Source organism: Schistocerca americana, chromosome 1 (assembly GCF_021461395.2).
Source record: "Schistocerca americana isolate TAMUIC-IGC-003095 chromosome 1, iqSchAmer2.1, whole genome shotgun sequence".
Taxonomy (NCBI): Eukaryota; Metazoa; Arthropoda; class Insecta; order Orthoptera; family Acrididae; genus Schistocerca; species Schistocerca americana.
The window spans coordinates 861,201,015-861,221,886 of NC_060119.1; the positions used below are offsets into that span (position 1 = coordinate 861,201,015).

Consider the following 20,872-nt stretch of genomic DNA (forward strand, 5'->3'; position numbering starts at 1 on the left):
ACCTTTACACCAACTTAGATAACTGCAGAGTTGACATAATAAACCTTCACCTCTCTGATCATCTTTGCCAGGCAATGGAAATACTGAATATGTATGATTCACAAAGTATGTATGAGACAATGGAAATAAGATGTACAAATGAAAAATGTTTAGAGAAGTTGGAGTCCGCACTGCAGTCTGAGACACAGAATGACATATATTGTGCAGAAAATGTTGCAGACAAATGGAATAACTTTTATAACACATTCTTTGCCCATTTCAATGTAACATGTCCAGTTACTTTCAGAAAGAAATATACTCAAAACCATAAGACTTCCATCAGGGGTAAAACAGCTAAAGAAGAAAATGTTTATTACCTGTAAAATGTATCAAGAGTTCCCGGATACATCAAATAACATAAGCAGATCAGTATGGAACTGTGTAAATGAGAGAATCAGCAGAAAACCAAAGCCTAGTGTCAACAATATCCAATTAGTGACTGATAATGTAAATATTTCAGATCCATATATGATCAGCAATGTTTTTAATACCCACTTTATAAATTCAGGTAACATGTGTGTGACCTCTGACACTGATGACTACAGAAATCCTCACCAGGTACAAAAATCAGTGTTTATGTATGAAACTGATACAGCTGAAGTAGAGGAAATCATAAATAAAATGCAACTCAAATTCTCTATGGGATGGGATGAAATCTCCTCCATTATATTAAAATGATGTAAACATTCACTCATACCTGTTCTGGTCCACCTCTTCAATGAAAGTTGTAATGAAGGTGTGTTTCCATCTGAATTAAAATATACAATAGTCAAGCCATTGCACAAAAAGGTAGTATCGACAAAGTTGGAAACTACCGACCAATCCTAAGTAAAGTATTAGAAAAGGTTATTTCACTATGGTTAGAAAACTTTCTTGTCAAAGAAAAAGTGCTACGAGAAACCCAAAATGGTTTTAGGAAAGGTTATTCAACATCATCTGCCATATGTGATGTAGTACATAGGATACTTATGAAATTAGATGAAAAAGAAAGGGTGGCATGTTTGTTCCTAGATTTATCACATGCATTCGACACAGTATCTCATGAGCTGCTACTTGAGAAACTGAAAACTTATGGTATGAGAGGAATAGCCAAAAGTCTGATACAGTCATACCTACAAGACAGATATCAGGTCACACAAGTGGGCAACGTTATTAAGAAGTACAACTCCAGTCCAGCTATAGTAAAGTATGGCGTGCCCCAAGGGTCAGTTCTGGGCCCTTTATTGTTCATACTATATGTTAATGATCTGCCCACAGAACACAACAGCAAGAGACTTAACTATGTGTATGACACAACCGTTGTTAACCACACACAAGATGAAATGCAATGGAGTGTTGTGTCTGATGATGGCACAGAAATAAAACTGAAAGATAAAACTCCCTTCCTTGGTGTAATGTTAGATCAGCATCTCTCTTGGGAGCATCACATCCATTTCTTATGCCAAAAACTAAGCAAATCAATTTATGCAATGTGGACAATGTCACAATTTCTTAAATATGAGCAAATGAGTATAATCTACTATGCTTTAGTGTATCTATACCTCACATATGGAATTGTAGTATAGGGATGTGCTGTTGCCAACCATGTAAATAGGGTATTCATTGTTCAAAAAAAGGCGGTTAGGATCATGTGTAAGCTTAGATATAATGAGTCCTGCAAAGCAATTTTCAAAATTAAGAAACCACTAACACACCCATCACTATATACCAGTATCTACAAAACTGTTCAGCTGATGCTAAAATACAAGCAGTACAACCATCTAAATAGAGAAGTGCACATATACAATACTAGGAGGGACGATGATTATCACCTGGAAAGAAATAATACAAAAAGTGCAGACATGAGCCCCTATTACATGAGGATCAAATTTTATAACAAACTTCCAAAAAAATTAAAAATCTTAAGTGGAAGCTGCTTTGAAATTGCCTTGAAGGACTTCCTCAGCAATAAGTGTTTTTATAGTATTAAGGAATTCCTCTCAGAGGAGTAGAATACTTTCATTTTTATAAATAGTATTTATATGTACCAAAAAAGCAACATAAGCTTTTATCTGTAGGCCTATTGTATATAATCATTTCCCACAATGTTATATGTGGAAATGATCAATGTGTAAACCATCCAAAATAAATCCTTATATTTGGCCATGGAGAATAAATAAATAAATTTATATCCATTTTATGTTCAACTAATAAGATACGAAATCCTCACATGAAATATAAATAATGTATTATTACCAAAAAGCCATTTTTTTAAAGTTTTAATTCAGTGTTGTATAGTACTTGTCATTTGATATGATCATGGAATAGATATATGAGTAATCTGGACTATGTTTGTTAACTTATCACCTCAACTATAACTATCATTTGAGGTCCTTGATTTGCAGGCTTATTCAGAAGGTTCTCTAGATTATCAATTGCATTGCTACTGGTATGTAGTGTCATTGTGATTATGGTTTTTTTTTTTTTTTTTTATTAGTACACTTACTTTGTATGATTGCTGACGAAAATATGCATATTCTTGCTTTGGAAAAGAAGGCATGATGGATTATCGTTGATTTGTTGACACTGCATATTGTACATGTGATTGTACCCAGTATGACTCTATATTTTGTACCTGTCATTGCACTCAATATGAAATCATTAGGAAGAAGTGACAAGGATGGAAAGATAACTACAACAAAGATATGTACTTTTTCATCCTTGATGGTCATAATTGCTATATACACAGTCTTGAACTTTTACCGAACTTTTATCAGGAGAAAAGGAAGAAATTGGCTCTATATTGCAAAACTAAACACTGTACATTATAAAAAGCATTATGTATATACTTGTGAATATTCTCATGCAACTAACTAACTGTATGAAGGGAAATGCATCAATAGTACTGGGTCAGGAAGTAAGTGATTTTACCTTTAATGTACAATGTAGTTTGAACAGATGTTTATCATTTTATCTTTATGCAATTCATTATATGTTCTCTACCGGAAGTTTCTCATTGTGATTTTTTGAGGAGTAAATGATATGTTAGAGGAGACAGATACCTGGTCCTATGAAAGAATAGAAACTGTATTGAAGAGGAGTCTACTCTGAATGATAGACTGTCGAAAAACATTAAAGCCATGCTTGTATAAAATACATTATTCTTTGCAGATTTAATGTAAAACTAAGATGTTCATTACTAAGTAACTGTGTAATACTTTTCACATCATTTCTTTGGACAGAGTGTCCCATTTATCTTGACCTCCCTAAATAATTGTTTGTCTAGGTGCAAATTACAAAATATTTCAAGAAAATGTTCTTTAGCCATCAGGGGACATGAATCAGCATGATTGCCTTCATTGTAGCTTTGTTTTTAACAAAGATATGAACAGTGGTATGACTTTTTTAAATGGCACCCTGTATTTTTTATTTGGTAATTCATTTCCTCTCCTAAAGACCTATTCAAAAAATGTATCACAGTGTACCATTCACTGAAACAAAATGTCATTACTTACATAACAAAACATTGACTATGAGCCTGGGATCACAAACTCATCCAAATGCTGGAGTTGTCAGAAAACAAATGAAAACCAAGTAAAAACATAACACAAAATTGACTTTGACTCTCCTGTACCATTGCCCATGAGTAGAACATTCAAAGTTGCTCAAAGTGGCGACCCTGGACACCGATACACTGGTGGTCTCTTTGAATGAAAGAATTACAAGTAAGCATGATACGTTCCTGCATGTCCTCTGGAGTTGTTGGAATATCGTGAATATTGTGATAGACAATGTCTTTAATGCATCCCCAAAGAAAAAAGTCCAGAGAATTTAAATCAGGAGACCTAACAGGCCAAGTAACTGTTCCTCCTTGAGCAATCCATCTGGCAAGATACCTACGGTTCAGAACACGATGTGCACGCAAGGCATAATATGCTGGACATCCATCGTGTTGATACCATATAGGCATTCTGGTTCTTAGCGGCACTGCATCCAGAAGAGAAGGAAAAATTCATCTGAGGAAGTTGGCATACGCTATACCATTTAGACTAACATTCATGAAATAAAGGCCAATAATTGTAGTACCAAGCATCCCATACCAGACATCAACTATCAATTGACACTGATGTTCCACCTGTCTAAGCCATCATGGGTTGCCGCTGGACCAATAATGCATGTATCTTGTATTTACTTGTCCTTTGTTTGGGAAGGAAAATTCATCGGTAAACAGAACATTGGAGAAGAAGTTTGGGTTGGTGAGGATTTGCTGCAGTACCCACTGACAGAACTGTACACGATTCTGGAAATCATTCCCATGCAGTTCTTGATGTAGGTGTACATGGTAAGGATGGAACAGGTGACGTGTGAGAATATGATGTACACTGGTTTTAGGAATGCCAATCTTGTGTTCAAGCTGTCATGTGCTAACATGTGGATTCATACCAACGGAAGCGAGAACAGTAACTTCAGCAGCTTCATCTGTGCGAGTACTACGATGATTGCATTGTCTTAGGTTGAAACTTCCCATTTCCTGAAGCGTCATAACAAGACAAAAAAACATCCATCGGGAAGGTGGGTTCTTGTCAGCATATCACTCTCTGTAGAGTTCCACTGCCCGCATAGCATTTCGTCTACCTTCAACAACAACAATAAAAGAAATGTTATGTTGATGCCGTTTGTAGGAAGGACAGCCTTATTGTATGCCTACTCTACACAACAGTATTTAAAAGGACTAAAGTACTGTACTAAATGTCCTCGTACATAAGAAAACAGTATTTCAATTATTGTTCTGCTAACTTACATTTCCCGTAGATGAGTAGCATTTCTACCTTGTCTTTGTTGATGTACATTCTACTCACACAACTCTTCAGTTGACAATGGTTGACAGAATGACAGGTGTGCATTCTACTTATGTTTACATTTGTCCTCTGTCAACATCAGCACGTGGATGTGTTCCATTACCCCGAGTACCTGCACTAAGTGCTGGGAGCGTCAATGTCTATATTGTGTTATGTAATTAATAACACTGTGTTTTAGTGAATGGCGCACTGTGATACACGTTTTAATATGTCTTTAGGAGAGGAAATGAATAACCAAATAAAAAATGCAGGGTGCCATTTAAAAAAGTCATACTGCTGTTCATATCTTTGTAAAAAAACAAAGCTACAATGAAGGCAAACATGCTGTCCCCCTGATGGCAAAAGAACTTTTGCTTGAAACATTTTGTATTTTGCATCTGGACAAACAGTTATTTAGGATGGTCAAGATAAATGGGACACCCTGTATACACATATGTTCACAAATTTTTTTGTGTCTCAAAATTATTATTCCTTATTAGCTCTCTGTTACGCAAATTGCCTGGAAGAGTCTTACACATTCTGGCAATGTGCAATACTCTTCAGGGGGTATTGAAGCATAACAGACCAGAATGGAAAGCATATTCATTTGATCATTACCACAACTGTTAGTTCACTGAGGGCTAGCCACTACCCAAATTCAAATACTGTTTTAAGAATGTAATGTATCTATTTTGTTTATTACTTGAGTATGCCATTTACATCAGATGCTAACATTCCAAATTAGACAAATAACAAAATAATCATAATGTCAGAAACATCAAATAAAGTAGTAATCTCCACCCAGTGGATAATGTAATGTGTAAATGATTGTAAATTACTAACATATCACAAACCCATCAAACTCAGTCAACTGTTAGCAACAACTAAAAATTTTATATTTTATTTTAATCAACATATAATGAAAACTTATTGTATCCAGTTGCTCATTTTTGTTTATTGAACAAAATTCATAAAGCAGTGTTTACTATAGTACAGGGTGATTCAAAAAGAATACCACAACTTTAAAAATGTGTATTTAATGAAAGAAACATAATATAACCTTCTGTCATACATCATTACAAAGAGTATTTAGAAAGGTTTTTTTTCACCCAAAAACAAGTTCAGAGATGTTCAATATGGCCCCCTCCAGACACTCGAGCAATATCAACCCGATACTCCAACTCGTTCCACACTCTCTGTAGCATATCAGGCGTAACAGTTTGGATAGCTGCTGTTATTTCTCGTTTCAAATCATCAATGGTGGCTGGGAGAGGTGGCCGAAACACCATATCCTTAACATACCCCCATAAGAAAAAATTGCAGGGGGTAAGATCAGGGCTTCTTGGAGGCCAGTGATGAAGTGCTCTGTCACGGGCTGCCTGGTGGCCGATCCACCGCCTCGGGAAGTTGACGTTCTGGTAGTTATGGACAGATAAGTGCCAATGTGGTGGTGCTCCATCCTGCTGAAATATGAATTGTTGTGCTTCTTGTTCGAGCTGAGGGAACAGCCAATTCTCTAACATCTCCAGATACTGTAGTCCAGTTACAGTAGCACCTTCGAAGAAAAAGGGACCAAAAACTTTATTGGTTGAAATGGCACAGAAAACGTTCACCTTAGGCAAGTCACGCTCATACTGAGTTGTTTCCCGTGGATTCTCAGTGCCCCATATACAGACATTGTGACAGTTGACTTTCCCGTTAGTGTGGAAAGTTGCTTCATCACTAAACACAATCTTTGAAATGAAAGATTCATCTGTTTCCATTTGAGCAAGGATAAAATCACAGAAATCGATTCTTTTAATCTTATCAGCTGCAGACAGTGCTTGAACCAATTTCAGACGATAAGGTTTCATAACTAACCTTTTTGTAGGACTCTCTATACAGTTGATTGTGGAATTTGCAGCTCTCTGATAGCTCTTCATGTCGATTTTCCTGGGCTGCGAACAAATGCTTGCTGGATGCGTGCTACATTTTCATCACTCGTTCTCGGCCGTCCAGAACTTTTCCCTTTGCACAAACACCCATCCTCTGGAAACTGTTTATACCAACGTTTAATACACCACCTATCAGGAGGTTTAACACCATACTTTGTTCGAAATGCACGCTGAACAACTGTCGTCGATTCAATTCTGCCGTACTCAATAACACAAAAAGCTTTCTGTTGAGCGGTCGCCATCTTAGCATCAACTGACGCTGACGCCTAGTCAACAGCGCCTCAAGCGAACAAATGTACAACTAAATGAAACTTTATAGCTCCCTTAATTCGCCGACAGATAGTGCTTAGCTCTGCCTTTTGTCGTTGCAGAGTTTTAAATTCCTAAAGTTGTGGTATTCTTTTTGAATCACCCTGTATAATAACTAATATTACCCATCTTTATAATCCACATATATATCAAGTTTTACTGATATTCAAAAAATTATGTGAGGTTAATGAAATAACAAAACCTAGCATATGTAAACAAATTGTCAAAAGTTACTTTCTGTGTAAAATACAAAATTACTCTAAATGTTATCTCAAAGGTCTGTTAAAATATATGTCAAAAATATGGTAGGAACACTGACTTTAATTTTGTTATTGTGTAATTAATGAAATTGTCAGATCATTGTTAATTCTGCTTATCAGATGCAAAAATAAAATTTATCATTGTTTCTAGGCTAATTTGTTTCTGTGAAACACATAGTAATGTTTATACTGTTGCTTCCCATGTCAGATTGACTTCATGAGATACTTTTCAGTTGTAATTACTGAAAACTGTAAAATCAACAATTGGTTAATTGTTTAAAAGTGTATGAGGATGTGTGTTGGAAAGTTTGAGGTTCACTATTGGGCTGTTATTTACAGTGGACCATCTGTGTTGCTCTGAGTTATAAAATATCTTTAAAAATGTTTAAATGTGGTCAAGCCACATTGCACACGGAGGGTAATTCTGCCAATCCTACTCTTGTCAAGATCACCAGGTACTGAATAAGAAGTTAAGTATTTTTTAATGATGCTCATACAAACCGTACAATTTTGACAAGACATTTTCAGCAAGTTTGTATCAACTCTTTCCTAATAATTTTTAAAAAAAGTTATGTCTCAGTTTCCTGGAGAAGCCAAAAACAGTAATTTGTCTCTTTCCACCTTCGTATTATAACACAATCACTGCTTCAAGCCTTAGACCATGGCAGGTCATATCTATGTTGCCTGTGGAGAGCCCAGTGCCCAGTTTTTGCATCTCAAAAGGAAAGCCTGGTCAAGCGATTGGCGTTGACCCATAGCCCATCTGGTGTACCCTTCTGAGAGTTCACTTGGGGATTCTCCCTCTATCTGGCTAAGGACCCTTGCTGCTCACCCAAGGGGTGGCAGCTCATTTCAGAGTGCTTCCAGATGGCTTCGTACTTATACACACCATGCAAATCTAAATAAAAATGTGCATTAAGATAATTACCTATTCACCATCACTTCTCAGTGTTGATTAATTCATCCAATCTAATGGGTCTTTATATTTTGATTTTATACTAGGTATGGAACAGCTTTGGAAAAAATGATCACATAACACAGGATTGTCCAGTCCCATATAAATTTTGTATTTTATTGCATTTTTGAAGAACACCGGTTGTCACCTATATATGTCATAATATAATAATACCAGAGCAGGAAAGTTGCTGCTCACCATATAGCAGAGATGCTATATACACACTCACATGCACACTCACGCGAATGTAACTTGCACACATGTCTGCAATCTCGGAGAACTGAAACTATATGGCTGTGTCAGAGAGCTCTGCAGTCTCAGAGAGCTGAAACTACACTGCAGTGTCTGTGTGTCTACTGCTGACAAAGGCCTTAATGGCCAAAAGCTATGATTGTGTGAATCTTTTTATTGTGCCTATCGCAACTCAGCATCTCCGCTGTATGGTGAGTAGCAACTTTCCTTCTCTGGTATTGTTACATTCCATCCTGGATTTTCCATTATTTGATTTATGTCATAATATAAATTTTTATAACTATCTGATGTCACTTTTATGAAATTAACTCAGGTTACAACTTTGTTACTTATTTTGATTTCCAGGTGAAGGTCTGTCTGTTAATGAGATACATGAATATCTCAGAGTGTTGTGGCATCAGAAGTGTCCCCCAATGACAGAACTCTCACATTCGGACATTTCAATCACAGAAACAACCCACCAGACGACGGACACAGCTGTTGTAGAAATTCCAGAGGTAAACTACGTAAAAAACTCTTGCGACAGATTTATATGTAATTATCTTTTATTTTTGTCTGACTTTGATAATTTTATTTCAACACTGTTCTTTCAAGTACATTAATGCATGTCATAACAATGAGAAAAAAATTTGTAGCAATTGTGGTAGTGTCAAATTGTAATTTCCACCTCTCTCGCTCTCTCTCTCTCTCTCTCTCTCTCTCTGATAGAGTGAAGTGTGGTCCACATTTTTACCCTTAGCAGTTCTGTACAAAGTCTGACTAAAATCTCAGTACATTCTCTTCATAGTTTGTATTAACAGTAGCTTTTTCTGAAGTTGGCCGTGATGGACTCCTTATTTACCTGAACATAGTTTTTATATACATGTGTCGTAATGTATATTTCTATGAATACAGGACATAAATTCCTGTTAACACTGAAAACTTGCCAGTAGTTAAGCTCATAATTCTAGTTGCTTCAATTAACAGTTACCTACATTGTTTCACATAAAAGACCATATAAATTTGTGAGAGAAAGTCATATACACTGACCTCAGTGTGACAAATTATCAAAAACAACTGTATTCATTGCCTGACTTATTTTAACTCTTACAAAATGATATCCTTCTAACTCACAGACAGTATCCTCAAATTTACTCCATATTCCAATTAATGATATGAATATAATACAGGGAAACATTCCACGTTGGAAAAATATATCTCAAAACACAGATGATGTGACTTACCGAACGAAAGTGCTGGCAGGTCGATAGACACACAAACAAACACAAACATACACACGAAATTCAAGCTTTCGCAACAAACTGTTGCCTCATCAGGAAAGAGGGAAGGAGAGGGAAAGACGAAAGGATGTGGGTTTTAAGGGAGAGGGTAAGGAGTCATTCCAATCCCGGGAGCGGAAAGACTTACCTTAGGGGGAAAAAAGGACGGGTATACACTCGCACACACACTCATATCCATCCACACATATACAGACACAAGCAGACATATTTACCGTCCTTTTTTCCCCCTAAGGTAAGTCTTTCCGCTCCCGGGATTGGAATGGCTCCTTACCCTCTCCCTTAAAACCCACATCCTTTCGTCTTTCCCTCTCCTTCCCTCTTTCCTGATGAGGCAACAGTTTGTTGTGAAAGCTTGAATTTCGTGTGTATGTTTGTGTTTGTTTGTGTGTCTATCGACCTGCCAGCACTTTCGTTCGGTAAGTCACATCATCTGTGTTTTTAGATATATTACTCCATATTCCTTCACATATATAGGTGAACTCATTATCTTACAATTTTGTAACATTCTCCTTGCTGAAAAACTCATCTTTATTCTGTTCTTCATAAGAAAGAACTACACAGTCATTGGACTGTAGAGAGAATACAGAAAACCCCTTTTTAATGAAGCTCTGAGGCCCAAATACTTTTTCTTAAACAAGGATTTTCCTGCAATGGGGGTTTTGCCTGTGTGTGTGGAAGGAGGACCCAGCATGTTTTGGTGATGTAGGTGATATTTAATTACAACATTAGCAATATTCTGTGTTATAAATTTAAATGCAGTAAGTATATAATTATTACACTGTTCTCAGAACAAATCTTTTTTATATATATATGACTTGTTTGTTTCGTCCTTTCAGTGTTTGTAATGAAAGAAGTTGTCATTCCAGATGGCTGATAAAAGAAATAATTTATCTACATTAAAAGAGGACAGTAAATTTCTGGTGGTATCAATTTCTTGCACAGCAGCACTGAAACTTGATGCAATAGCCTCCTTCTTATCTCCTTCTTCATTCATTGTCATCACTGTTAACACCAGCTCCTACCTCAGCGTTCCTTCACAAGCATTTCACACATTTCACTTGCAAAAGTCTCAGATGTGGAACTCAGGAAGCCATAACCACAGCAAACAAAGTCCTGGAATGTTACATTTCGAAAAATAACAGTGATACTTCATTCTTCTTCGGAAACATTATCATCCTGAACAGCAACCAGTGTTCCACAGCTAGCCTTTGTGAAACAATTTAACACAATCTGTCATGTTAATAAACTTATGCATAGTCTGTAAAACACAATGTATCATCACTTTCAAGAAATGAAACTAACAAACATGTACATAGTTTGTAAAATGCAATGTATCATCACTTATTTTCCCTTAAGAAATGAAATTGACTACTGCGCATTTGTTATTCTGAAAGAGTGTATTATGCTCAGGTCCAGAGGCTACAGTTAACTTGTGCAGTTTAGAGAAAGGAACACAATATTTACATGCCTTACAAATTGTGTTTCCTCAGAATGTACTTGGCATTGGTCAACAATAAGTACAATATCCCTGCCTGCTACACCCATCTTGGCATAAAAATTCCTGAAAAGTCTCATGAAGATTTCTCATGTCATCCAAGCACTGTTGTTGTACACAGTCATAAGTACAAATTTGTGTTTTTGTTTTCAAAAAAGGGAATTTTAAATTTTCCTACATTTCACCACTCTCATTATTTACATAAAAGCACTGTCATCTTGTCTTTATTTACCTTCATGGCATTTTATTCCCTTAATGAATTATGATTTTGCAGGAAGTAATTTATAAATGGCACCAGTTTCATCAGTGTTGAAAATGTCTCTGGGCTCATAATCCTGTAGCAGTTATTGCAATGTAATAGTCTTCAAATAGTTTATGCTTTCTATGACCACAGCCCCATGTTTTCCACTTATACTTTGAAATGACAGAGTGCGACATTCTTTTATAACTATCCCTCATCACCCACAGATGTCCATCAACAGACTCTTTTATAGTCAACAACACCAAATATAGTAGCATCAGCAAGTTTGTGTGTAAAATCTTGTCACTTTGGTAAAGTGTAGCTGCCTATTATAGTCCAGACATTGAGGTCACAGTCCAGGCATTGAGGTACCAATAATCACCACATAGTCACCAGGTATTTTCCTTTTTGAGGACGAGCTTGATAGGAGAAGCCCAGCGACTCTAAGATGGCCGTACAATACCAGCACGCAAGAGTTTATCCACAGTGGCCTTTGTCTTTTTGAGTTTGTGGGGAGGTAGACGGCATGATCGATAGTGGACTGGCAGACTAGTGATGATGCTGATATGATGAACAGTACCATCATGGATGGTACAACTAGTCTGTGGCCGGATGGGGTGGCATGGAGTGGGGGCTGAGGGCAAAGTGACAGATGTTAATGTAACACCATCATTAACAGACAACCCAGTTGTGGAGGCACTGTCAATAACACTGGGTATGGTCAGGAAAACACAATTAGGTAATGGCTCTCAACTGACCTGTTTTGAGGCCAACATAATGTCTTTGTCATCACGCAGTGGGTATAGTTGTTTCAGAATGGTGAGTCGCTGTTGAATCGTGTGGAGCTTGCTAGATGTCTCGGTGATACATGAGTGGAGGAGGTCATTGGTTACTCGCATATCCGAGTTGGAACACCAGAATTCAGAATGTGTGGCAGAAGCTGTGCAGAACTCATCCAGAAGAATTCGATGTTCCAGGATAAGATCGAGAGGCATCTCTGACTGCAAAGTAGGAGACAGCAACATATCATTGGCAGGAAGGGAGTTCCTGATCTTGCTGCTGATCAGTCATTGGCCATCATGGTGCTGGAGCAGAATGCGGTTCAAGTCTGGCAGTAAATGCTAGTACCTCAGAAAGTCGGCTCCTAAGACCGGTTTAAGCATTTCAGCCACCAAGAATGTCCAGGGTACAGGTGCTTGGTTGCCAAGATTGAGAGTGAGAGAGGCAGTGGCTACCAATGGTATTACAGAGTCATTAGATGCATGTAATTGTGTGGATGAAGGTAAAAATGTAGCAGGAATGAGAGATGGTCGAATCATGCTGATGTCTCTGGTGTTGACTAGATGGTAAGAATCCAATCCAGAGACTGCCTGTTGGCTTCTGTCTCAGGTTCTTCAACCAGTTTTCATCTGATGATTTTTCTGACATTTTGCCAGGATGAGTGGCTGGAAAAACATCAGAAAAATCTTCAGATGAATGTTAGCCAAAGAGCCCAAGACATAAGCCAACAGACAATTTGTCAAAAAGTGGCCATGAAAGCCTTAACAGTTTTAATAAGAATTCAGTTGTGCATCATAAACAAAGATGTGGCAGCCATCTGATCATAGATGAAACCTGTGGACACTATCACAAGGTGATGATTTGCACTGGCTTGAAGAGGAGGAGCAACCTGGTGCACTGGTATCAGGCCACGAGATCAGTTTGGGTATGAGCGAGCCTGTCTGCAACATAGCATATAATCTATGTCAGGTAGTTAGCTTTTATGTCCAGGAAGATCACTCAAACCCATTTTATTTTGTCTGGGAGGTGGTAAATAGTTGGAAACAGTTTGAGGATAATTTAGTGGCAGTCATTATTTATCAGCTATCATGGCTCTCTGGTGTGTGTCTATATAGTTTTGCAAAACACGGGAATGTTAGTGCACATAGATTCACTGGCACTGAAGGAGTGTGCACAGGAGTAAGTGTCATTATTTCCCACATGGAAGCTCGGATTCCTTTTTTATACTGACAAATGGGGCAGCAGGTAGCCATCGTTTGCCCAGAATCACGTTCATTGTTGTAGCAGACCTGCTAGGCAAATAATCACGTGGCATCATTCCAGTGCTGTCACTGGTAAGGTCACACTGGTAATTCACCACATATCATTGGCTGGTTTGGTGTGAAGTGGCTTGAGTCTGGAATGGCAGATGGGAAACAATGGAAGCATTGCTATTGGTTCACTACACACTGCCAAATTGGACATTTCACCCAGGTTTTGACAAAATTGTACAAAACTGAGGCATAGAAAGTTTGTGGAACAGAGAGGGGAGATTGGCATTCCTTGAAGCAAGAAATTGTTGAGCTGGAGGTAACTGTGACATTGTAGGACAATGGACTGGTGGAGGAGATTTTACATTTTAAATGTGGCATGGTTGAAATTTCGAGGTTACCACTGTAGGAAGTTTGGCACTCGGGGTGGTGGTTGTGTATAATAACAACTAACAGGTTGTACAATTCCATAGAAACAAAATTTTATTGTCTCACCAGGTACAAAGCTTGTTGTCACAAACATCTGTCAGAGCAAACCAGCAGTGGATACAGAGAAACCTCAAGGAGGGGATGCTAAGGATATCATGCAAAATTTAAGGAAATTTTATTTAAACTGATTATACACACATACAAGACAATGCCATCTTATGATATAAAAAAGTTACACTTATGGTTCTCTTCCTTAAATGATGGATTCTTTGTGCCTATTCTTCCTGGCAAATTGGTTAATTACATTGTCAATAGGACAATCAATGTCAGAATGAGTGTTCAGTAGAGCTAAGCCAGTTAGTCAATCCTCCTTCATTGTCGACCTCAGCCATGTATTTGTATGCTGCAATGGTGAAAACTTCTTTCTGCTGTAGCAATAGATGCGGGTAGACAAGCAAATATTTTGTACGTCATGTGCAAAGTAGGATAGTCAGATCTAGGACAAAAAGACAAAGCTTACATAACAGAATCATGATCATTAAGGGCGTTTATGTTCATTTACTTGTATTGGAGAATCTCTTCCATTAGTCTCTATGTACTGACGGTTCTTTGTACAAGAAAACAGTAGAATATTTGTGACTTTTCTGAAACAAATGCCAGACAGAATACTGTACCAAGATCACTAGAATGGCCACGACTTTTCTCGTAGATATGTGTTAGCTATCTATGTGCCAGACAGAAATGTATAAAGTACGAGGATATGGACACGCGTGTTACATAGGAAAGCACAACTACTTGATAATTCGATTCAGTTGAGTTGACTGATGAAAGAAATGAATGAATAGCTTGCGGGCTGACTGGCAGGGGCAAAGCAGGTGACAATTCGGGTGGCCCCATTAAGGGGGGGAGGGGGTGCCCCCCATATGTATGTGCCACTGGAGTCAACTAACTGCATGTCCAGAGAGGTTAGCTGAGCTACCTCAAGGCAGTGATATTATTCCAGGCAACTCCACAGAGTCACATTCCCACAGTATAAACAAGTGTATTACCTAATTTAAACAAGCTTGAATGAGGACTCAACGTACAATCAGTTTGTTGTCTTGTTATGGCCATAGGTGTGGTTGTGTGTGAGAATGTGTGTACTACTGTTAAAAAAAGAGCTAACGCTTGAAGGCTAGTTTGAATGCTGTTTTCTGTTATGTTTTTCTGTATTTCATTCATTGATCCAACATAAGGGAGTGGTTCCCATTTTCTTATTTTATATATTGCTGTTATTGTTTTTATATGTTCAACACAGGAACCATTTCCTTCAAATGTCAGACAACCATGGGCAGAAATTTATCTAAGAGGGGCAGAGTGTTGCTAAAGCCATAGTATTGTTTCACTGCAATTAAGCCAAGTAATGCTTTAATTGGTTAAATAAGAGGCTTAGCAGAATCATAGGAAGTCACTTCTAGAAGTGTATTAAGAATTATGTAATGAATGAAAATTCTGCACTCCAGATTCCACAGATTGGGTGTGGGGGACGGGTAGACACAAATGACTCCTCTTTCCCCCCTCCTTGTGTGGTACCTATGTAGAATGATAAGGTCCACTATTTTTAATTATGGTAACAATGGCAAACAGAATAAAATAATAAAATGATCCTTTTACAGACCTCTCAATTCAGATGATACAGTTGCTGAAAGGTTCAAAGAAAACTTGAGTTTGTTTCAATCACATACCCGACTCATACGATAATAGTCGGTGGCGACTTTAATTTACCCTCGATATTTTGGCGAAAATACATGTTTAATTCTGGAGGTATGCATAAAATATCATCCGTAACTGTGCTAAATGCATTCTCTGAAAATTATTTTGATCAGTTAGTTCATGAGCTCACGCGAATAGTAAACGGTTGTGAAAACACACTTGACCTCTTAGCGACAAATAATCCTGAGTTAATAACAAGCATCAAAACGGATACAGGGATTAGTGAACACAGGGTTGTCTTAGCAAGACTGAATATTGTAATCCCCAAATCCTCCAAAAATAAGCAAAATATATACCTATTCAAAAAAGCTGATAAAAATTCACTTGACACCTTCCTGAGAGACAATCTCCACTCATTCCAAATTAATAATATAAGTGTAGACCAGATGTGGCTTGAATTCAAACAAATAGTATCGGCAGCAATTGAGAGATTTATACCAAATAAATTAACAAACAACGGAGCTGATCCTCCTTGGTACACAAAACGTGTTAGAACACTGTTGCAGAAACAACGAAGCAAACATCCCAAATTTAAACAGATGCAAAATCTCAAAGATTGGCAGTCTTTTACAGATGCTTGTAATTGAGCACGGACTTCAATGCGAGATGCTTTTAACAGTTTCCACAATGAAACTTTGTCTCGAAACCTGGCAGAAAACCCAAAGAGATTCTGGTCGTGTGTGAAGTATGTTACCAGCAAGAAACAATCAATGCCTTTTCTGCATGATAGTAATGGAGATACTATCAAAGACAGTACTGCCAAAGCAGAGTTACTAAACACAACCTTCCAAAATGCCTTCACAAAAGAAGATGTAGTAAATATTCCAGAATTCGAATCGAGAACAGCTGCCAACATGAGTAACGTAGAAGTAAATATCCTCAGAGTAGTGAAGCAACTTAAATCACTTAATAAAATCAAGTCTTCTGGTCCATACTGTATACCAGTTATGTTCCTTTCAGAGTACGCTGATGCATTAGCTCCATACTTAACAATCATATATAACTGTTCACTTGATGAAAGATCAGTACCCAAAGACTGGAAAGTTGCACAGGTCACACCAATATTCAAGAAGGGTAGTAGGAGTAATCCACTAAATTACAGGTCCATATCGTTAACATCAATATGCATCAGGATTCTGGAACATATATTGTGTTCGAACATTATGAATTACCTCGAAGAAAGTGGTCTATTGACACACAGTCAACATGGGTTTAGAAAACATCATTCCTGTGAAGGACAACTAGCTCTTTATTCACATGAAGTGTTGAGTGCTATTGACAAGGGATTTCAGATCAATTCTGTATTTCTGGATTTCTGGAAGACTTTTGACACTGTACCACACAAGCGGCTTGTAGTGAAATTGAGTGCTTATGGGATATCGTCTCAGTTATGTGACTGGATTAGTGATTGCCTGACAGGAAGGTCACAGTTCGTAATAATTTATGGAAAGTCATCGAGTAAAACAGAAGCGATTTCTGGTGTTCCCCAAGGTAGTGTTATAAGCTCTTTGCTGTTCCTTATCTATATAAATGATGTAGGAGACAATCTGAGCAGCTGTCTTAGGTTGTTTGCAGATGACACTGTCATTTATCAACTAATAAAGTCATCAGAAGATCAAGACGCACTGCAAAATGATTTAGAAAAGATATCTGAATGGTGTGAAAATTGGTAGTTGACCCTAAATAATGAAAAATGTGAGGTCACCTTCATGAGTGCTAAAAGAAATTTGTTAAACTTCGGTTATGCGATAAATCGGTCTAATCTTAAAGCCATAAATTCAACTAAATACCTAGGTATTACAATTACGAACATCTTAAATTGGAAGGAACACATAGAAAATGTTGTGGGGAAAGCTAACCAAAGACTGTGTTGGCAGGACATATAGAAAACGTAACAGACCTACTAAGGAGACTGCCTACACTACCCTTGTCCATCCTCTTTTGGAATACTACTGCACGGTGTGGGATCCTTACCAGATAGGACTGACAGAGTACATTGAAAAAATTCAAAGAAGGGCAGCACGTTTTGTATTATAATGAAATATGGGAGAGAGTGTCATAGAAATTATACAGGATTTGGGCTGGACATCATTGAAAGAAGGGCATTTTTCATTGCGACGGAATCTTCTCACAAAATTCCAATCACCAACTTTCTGTCCTATTGCTATGAGGAGGAGTAATATAGATTTAATTGTCACCTCAAAAAAATAAAATTGAATTTTGTCATCTTCCCTTTATCACTGGCCTATGCCATTTTGGCTCTTCTAGTGATAAGTTAGAGTATTCATGGTGTAGGGATTTTTACCTGCAAAACACACACCACTGTCATACAATAACTGGAATATCTCTAATTTGACCACAGACTGTAGTGCATTCTTATCTTCTAAGCATAACATATGTGCAGAGTTTACCATATAAATATTTGTACAATAACGCATTATCATCATTCTGTAGTATGTCATATCCAGTTACATTGTACCATCCCATGTACCCCATAGACTGGTGACAAATGACAGCTGCGAATTACACCAAATATGTCCAGACTGGATACTACATTATGCGAATGTGATTCACACATAACATCTTGTGCTGAAATTTGCACATCATGCTGAAGTTTTCCATTATGGACAGTGCAGTGCTTCTGAACTGACTCTTCAACCACCTACAGCAATCAATTCTGCGAGTGATGTGCTTCAGTGTTGTGTACTGACTTCTGACAATCATGCCAAACAATCAAAAGCAAGAAACAAACTATTGTGATACTTCATTGCCAACGCAGCCCTGCAGAAATATTATGCAGCAGCTGAAGTGCAACATTCCAGCTGCTGGGATTCATGCTAGTTCACCACAGTCAACGCATCAGCCACAACAGAAGTGAATTTATTTGACCCACCTTTGCTGCTGTGGGCTGTCAGTATTTTGATCATTCATGCCCTGGAGTGTCACAGAGATCTCAGACAGAATCAATTTCACCCAGACTTATGACAAGCCTGGTCTGTGTTTGTCAATGACAGATTTGTAACAATTGGCATCACAAATGAACAGTTGCATCAAGAATATTTCATGGAATGCCAAAAATGTATTCACACTGTTAATGATAAACGACTGCCATGCACTGCAGCATCAGCTTCAACATGCATATTTCCATGCAGCAGCTGAGCCTGATCAACTTCGCCTGATAACTTCTGACTGTGACATCACTTCACCCGGCTGGAGCAATGACTTTCACGTGATATCAACCAGCCCCCACTTTCCTGTTCCCATGCTGATACAGAATACTACTAGCCACATCACACCCGACACTGTGCAGATGATTGCCATTTGTGCTTGTAAAGGAACACTCTCCTGTAGCATTACCTTTCTGCAACAGATGTTATCAATACCAAAAATACTTTCTATCATTTAAACAGGTTAATATTATTTCACCTGTTTTTCTAAAAGAATTTCATATGAATTTGTATACAATGTATTATGTTTCAGGCTAAAATGTTCAAAAAGAAATTACTTTATTTTCATTGTTACAATCAATATGTACTAGCCCCTTATGTACAGTTAAAATTACTTTTTTTTTTAGAAATATTTGAAATTACAAAATATCTGGTACACTTAAAATTCATATTATTAATTGCACAATCTGATATATTTATTTCTGGATTCATTTATAAAAGAATGGTATGGATTAATAGAAAGTTATTTGTCAAGAAAATTTGTAAACTCTTTGGGAAATAGTTAGTATTGCAGAATGAGTTAGTCATGCGCATGCCTCTGATGTGATTGGGTGTGTTTTTATGTTTGGCAATAACAATGTAATTTTCTGGTTTAAAGTGGAAATTGTAAAGACAGTGTGATATAGAAAAATGTGATAGACTAAAAATTACAGAAACATAAATTATGGAGCAGGCTTACTTCAGCATAATCATATAAAGTCAGAAATTTCAGTCTCAAGAATCAACCCCTAAATGTGAAGAACTGGAGCCAACTGTGAGAAAAGAAGATAAGTAAAAAGTTTATTGTAAATCTTACTCCTCTCAAAGCTTATTAAAAGAATTAATTAGTGAGTGACAATCAACACACGCTGTGAGGGAGGGCTATATTACAAGTGTGGGCATCGACAGGATCAATTGACTGATAATGTAGTTTAGCCTGTTGCAAAAGAAGGGAGAGTGATTTGTGCTATTGGCAGTTTATGTATAAATGAATTTCCTATCATGCAAAGAAAGTAGACCGAGGACTGCCCTACAAAGTCATATCAACAGTGACGAGGTACTACCAACAATGGCAGATCGGATGAAATGAAAGTGGACTTTACAACTACGATGACAGACGTAAAAAAGGAAAGATAAGTACAAACTATTTGCTGTCTGTGAAATTACTTTGTTTGTTGACTTGTGTGCTTATTAACAAAATGAATATAGAGACAAGGGTAGTAATGATGTAGAAGTGAAAGCTGTAAGACCTAGTGAAGACATGTTTGAGCCAAGTGAAAGTGTAGTCAGCAAATAAACAGTAAAAACATATTTTGCAGTTAATTTTGGCAAAACTAGAGGAAATGAAGACAGATAACAATAGCAAATTTATGCAGTTAATTATCAGTTAACTGAGATAATGACAGACAATGATAGCAAATTTACTTCTCTACAAGGACAATTAGATGACCTAAAAACTGAAAACAATAGTAAAATGGATAGGGTACAACACCAAATGGACCAACTTAGTAATCAGGTTTCAGAGCTAAAAAATGGATTGTTGGAGCGGTTAAAAAGTGTGAACAAAAAAGTTGATGTCTCAGGAAATAAATTTATTGTTTTGAGAAATGAGTTAATAGTCGAATCTCCAAGACAGTTGAAGAATGTTAATTACACCAGGGTTGAACAGAAAGTCGTAGTGGAAAAAATGGAACAAAACTTTAGTAGTGTGGATCAAAAAATTTTAATTGTTGAAAACAATGTGCAAACTAATGTAAGTGTTTTAGATCAAAAAATTTCAGCAGACCAGTAAAATTGCATTCAGAAAAATCTGTATTCATACAATGGTCCAACATTCCTATCAAAAGTTTTCCATCAGACAGTTTACATCCAG

The 20,872-nt window shown here is 37.2% G+C and overlaps 1 protein-coding gene across 1 annotated transcript in view; it reads left to right on the top strand.

Moving 5' to 3' along the window:
- The window catches only part of LOC124613740 (cilia- and flagella-associated protein 251-like), a 201,100-nt gene that overhangs the window by 122,313 nt on the left and 57,915 nt on the right, over positions 1–20,872 (top strand). The window contains exon 3 of the mRNA XM_047142460.1: positions 8,912–9,063. Within this exon, the coding sequence (XP_046998416.1) occupies positions 8,912–9,063 (152 nt within the window). The remainder of the gene's footprint in view (positions 1–8,911; positions 9,064–20,872) is intronic.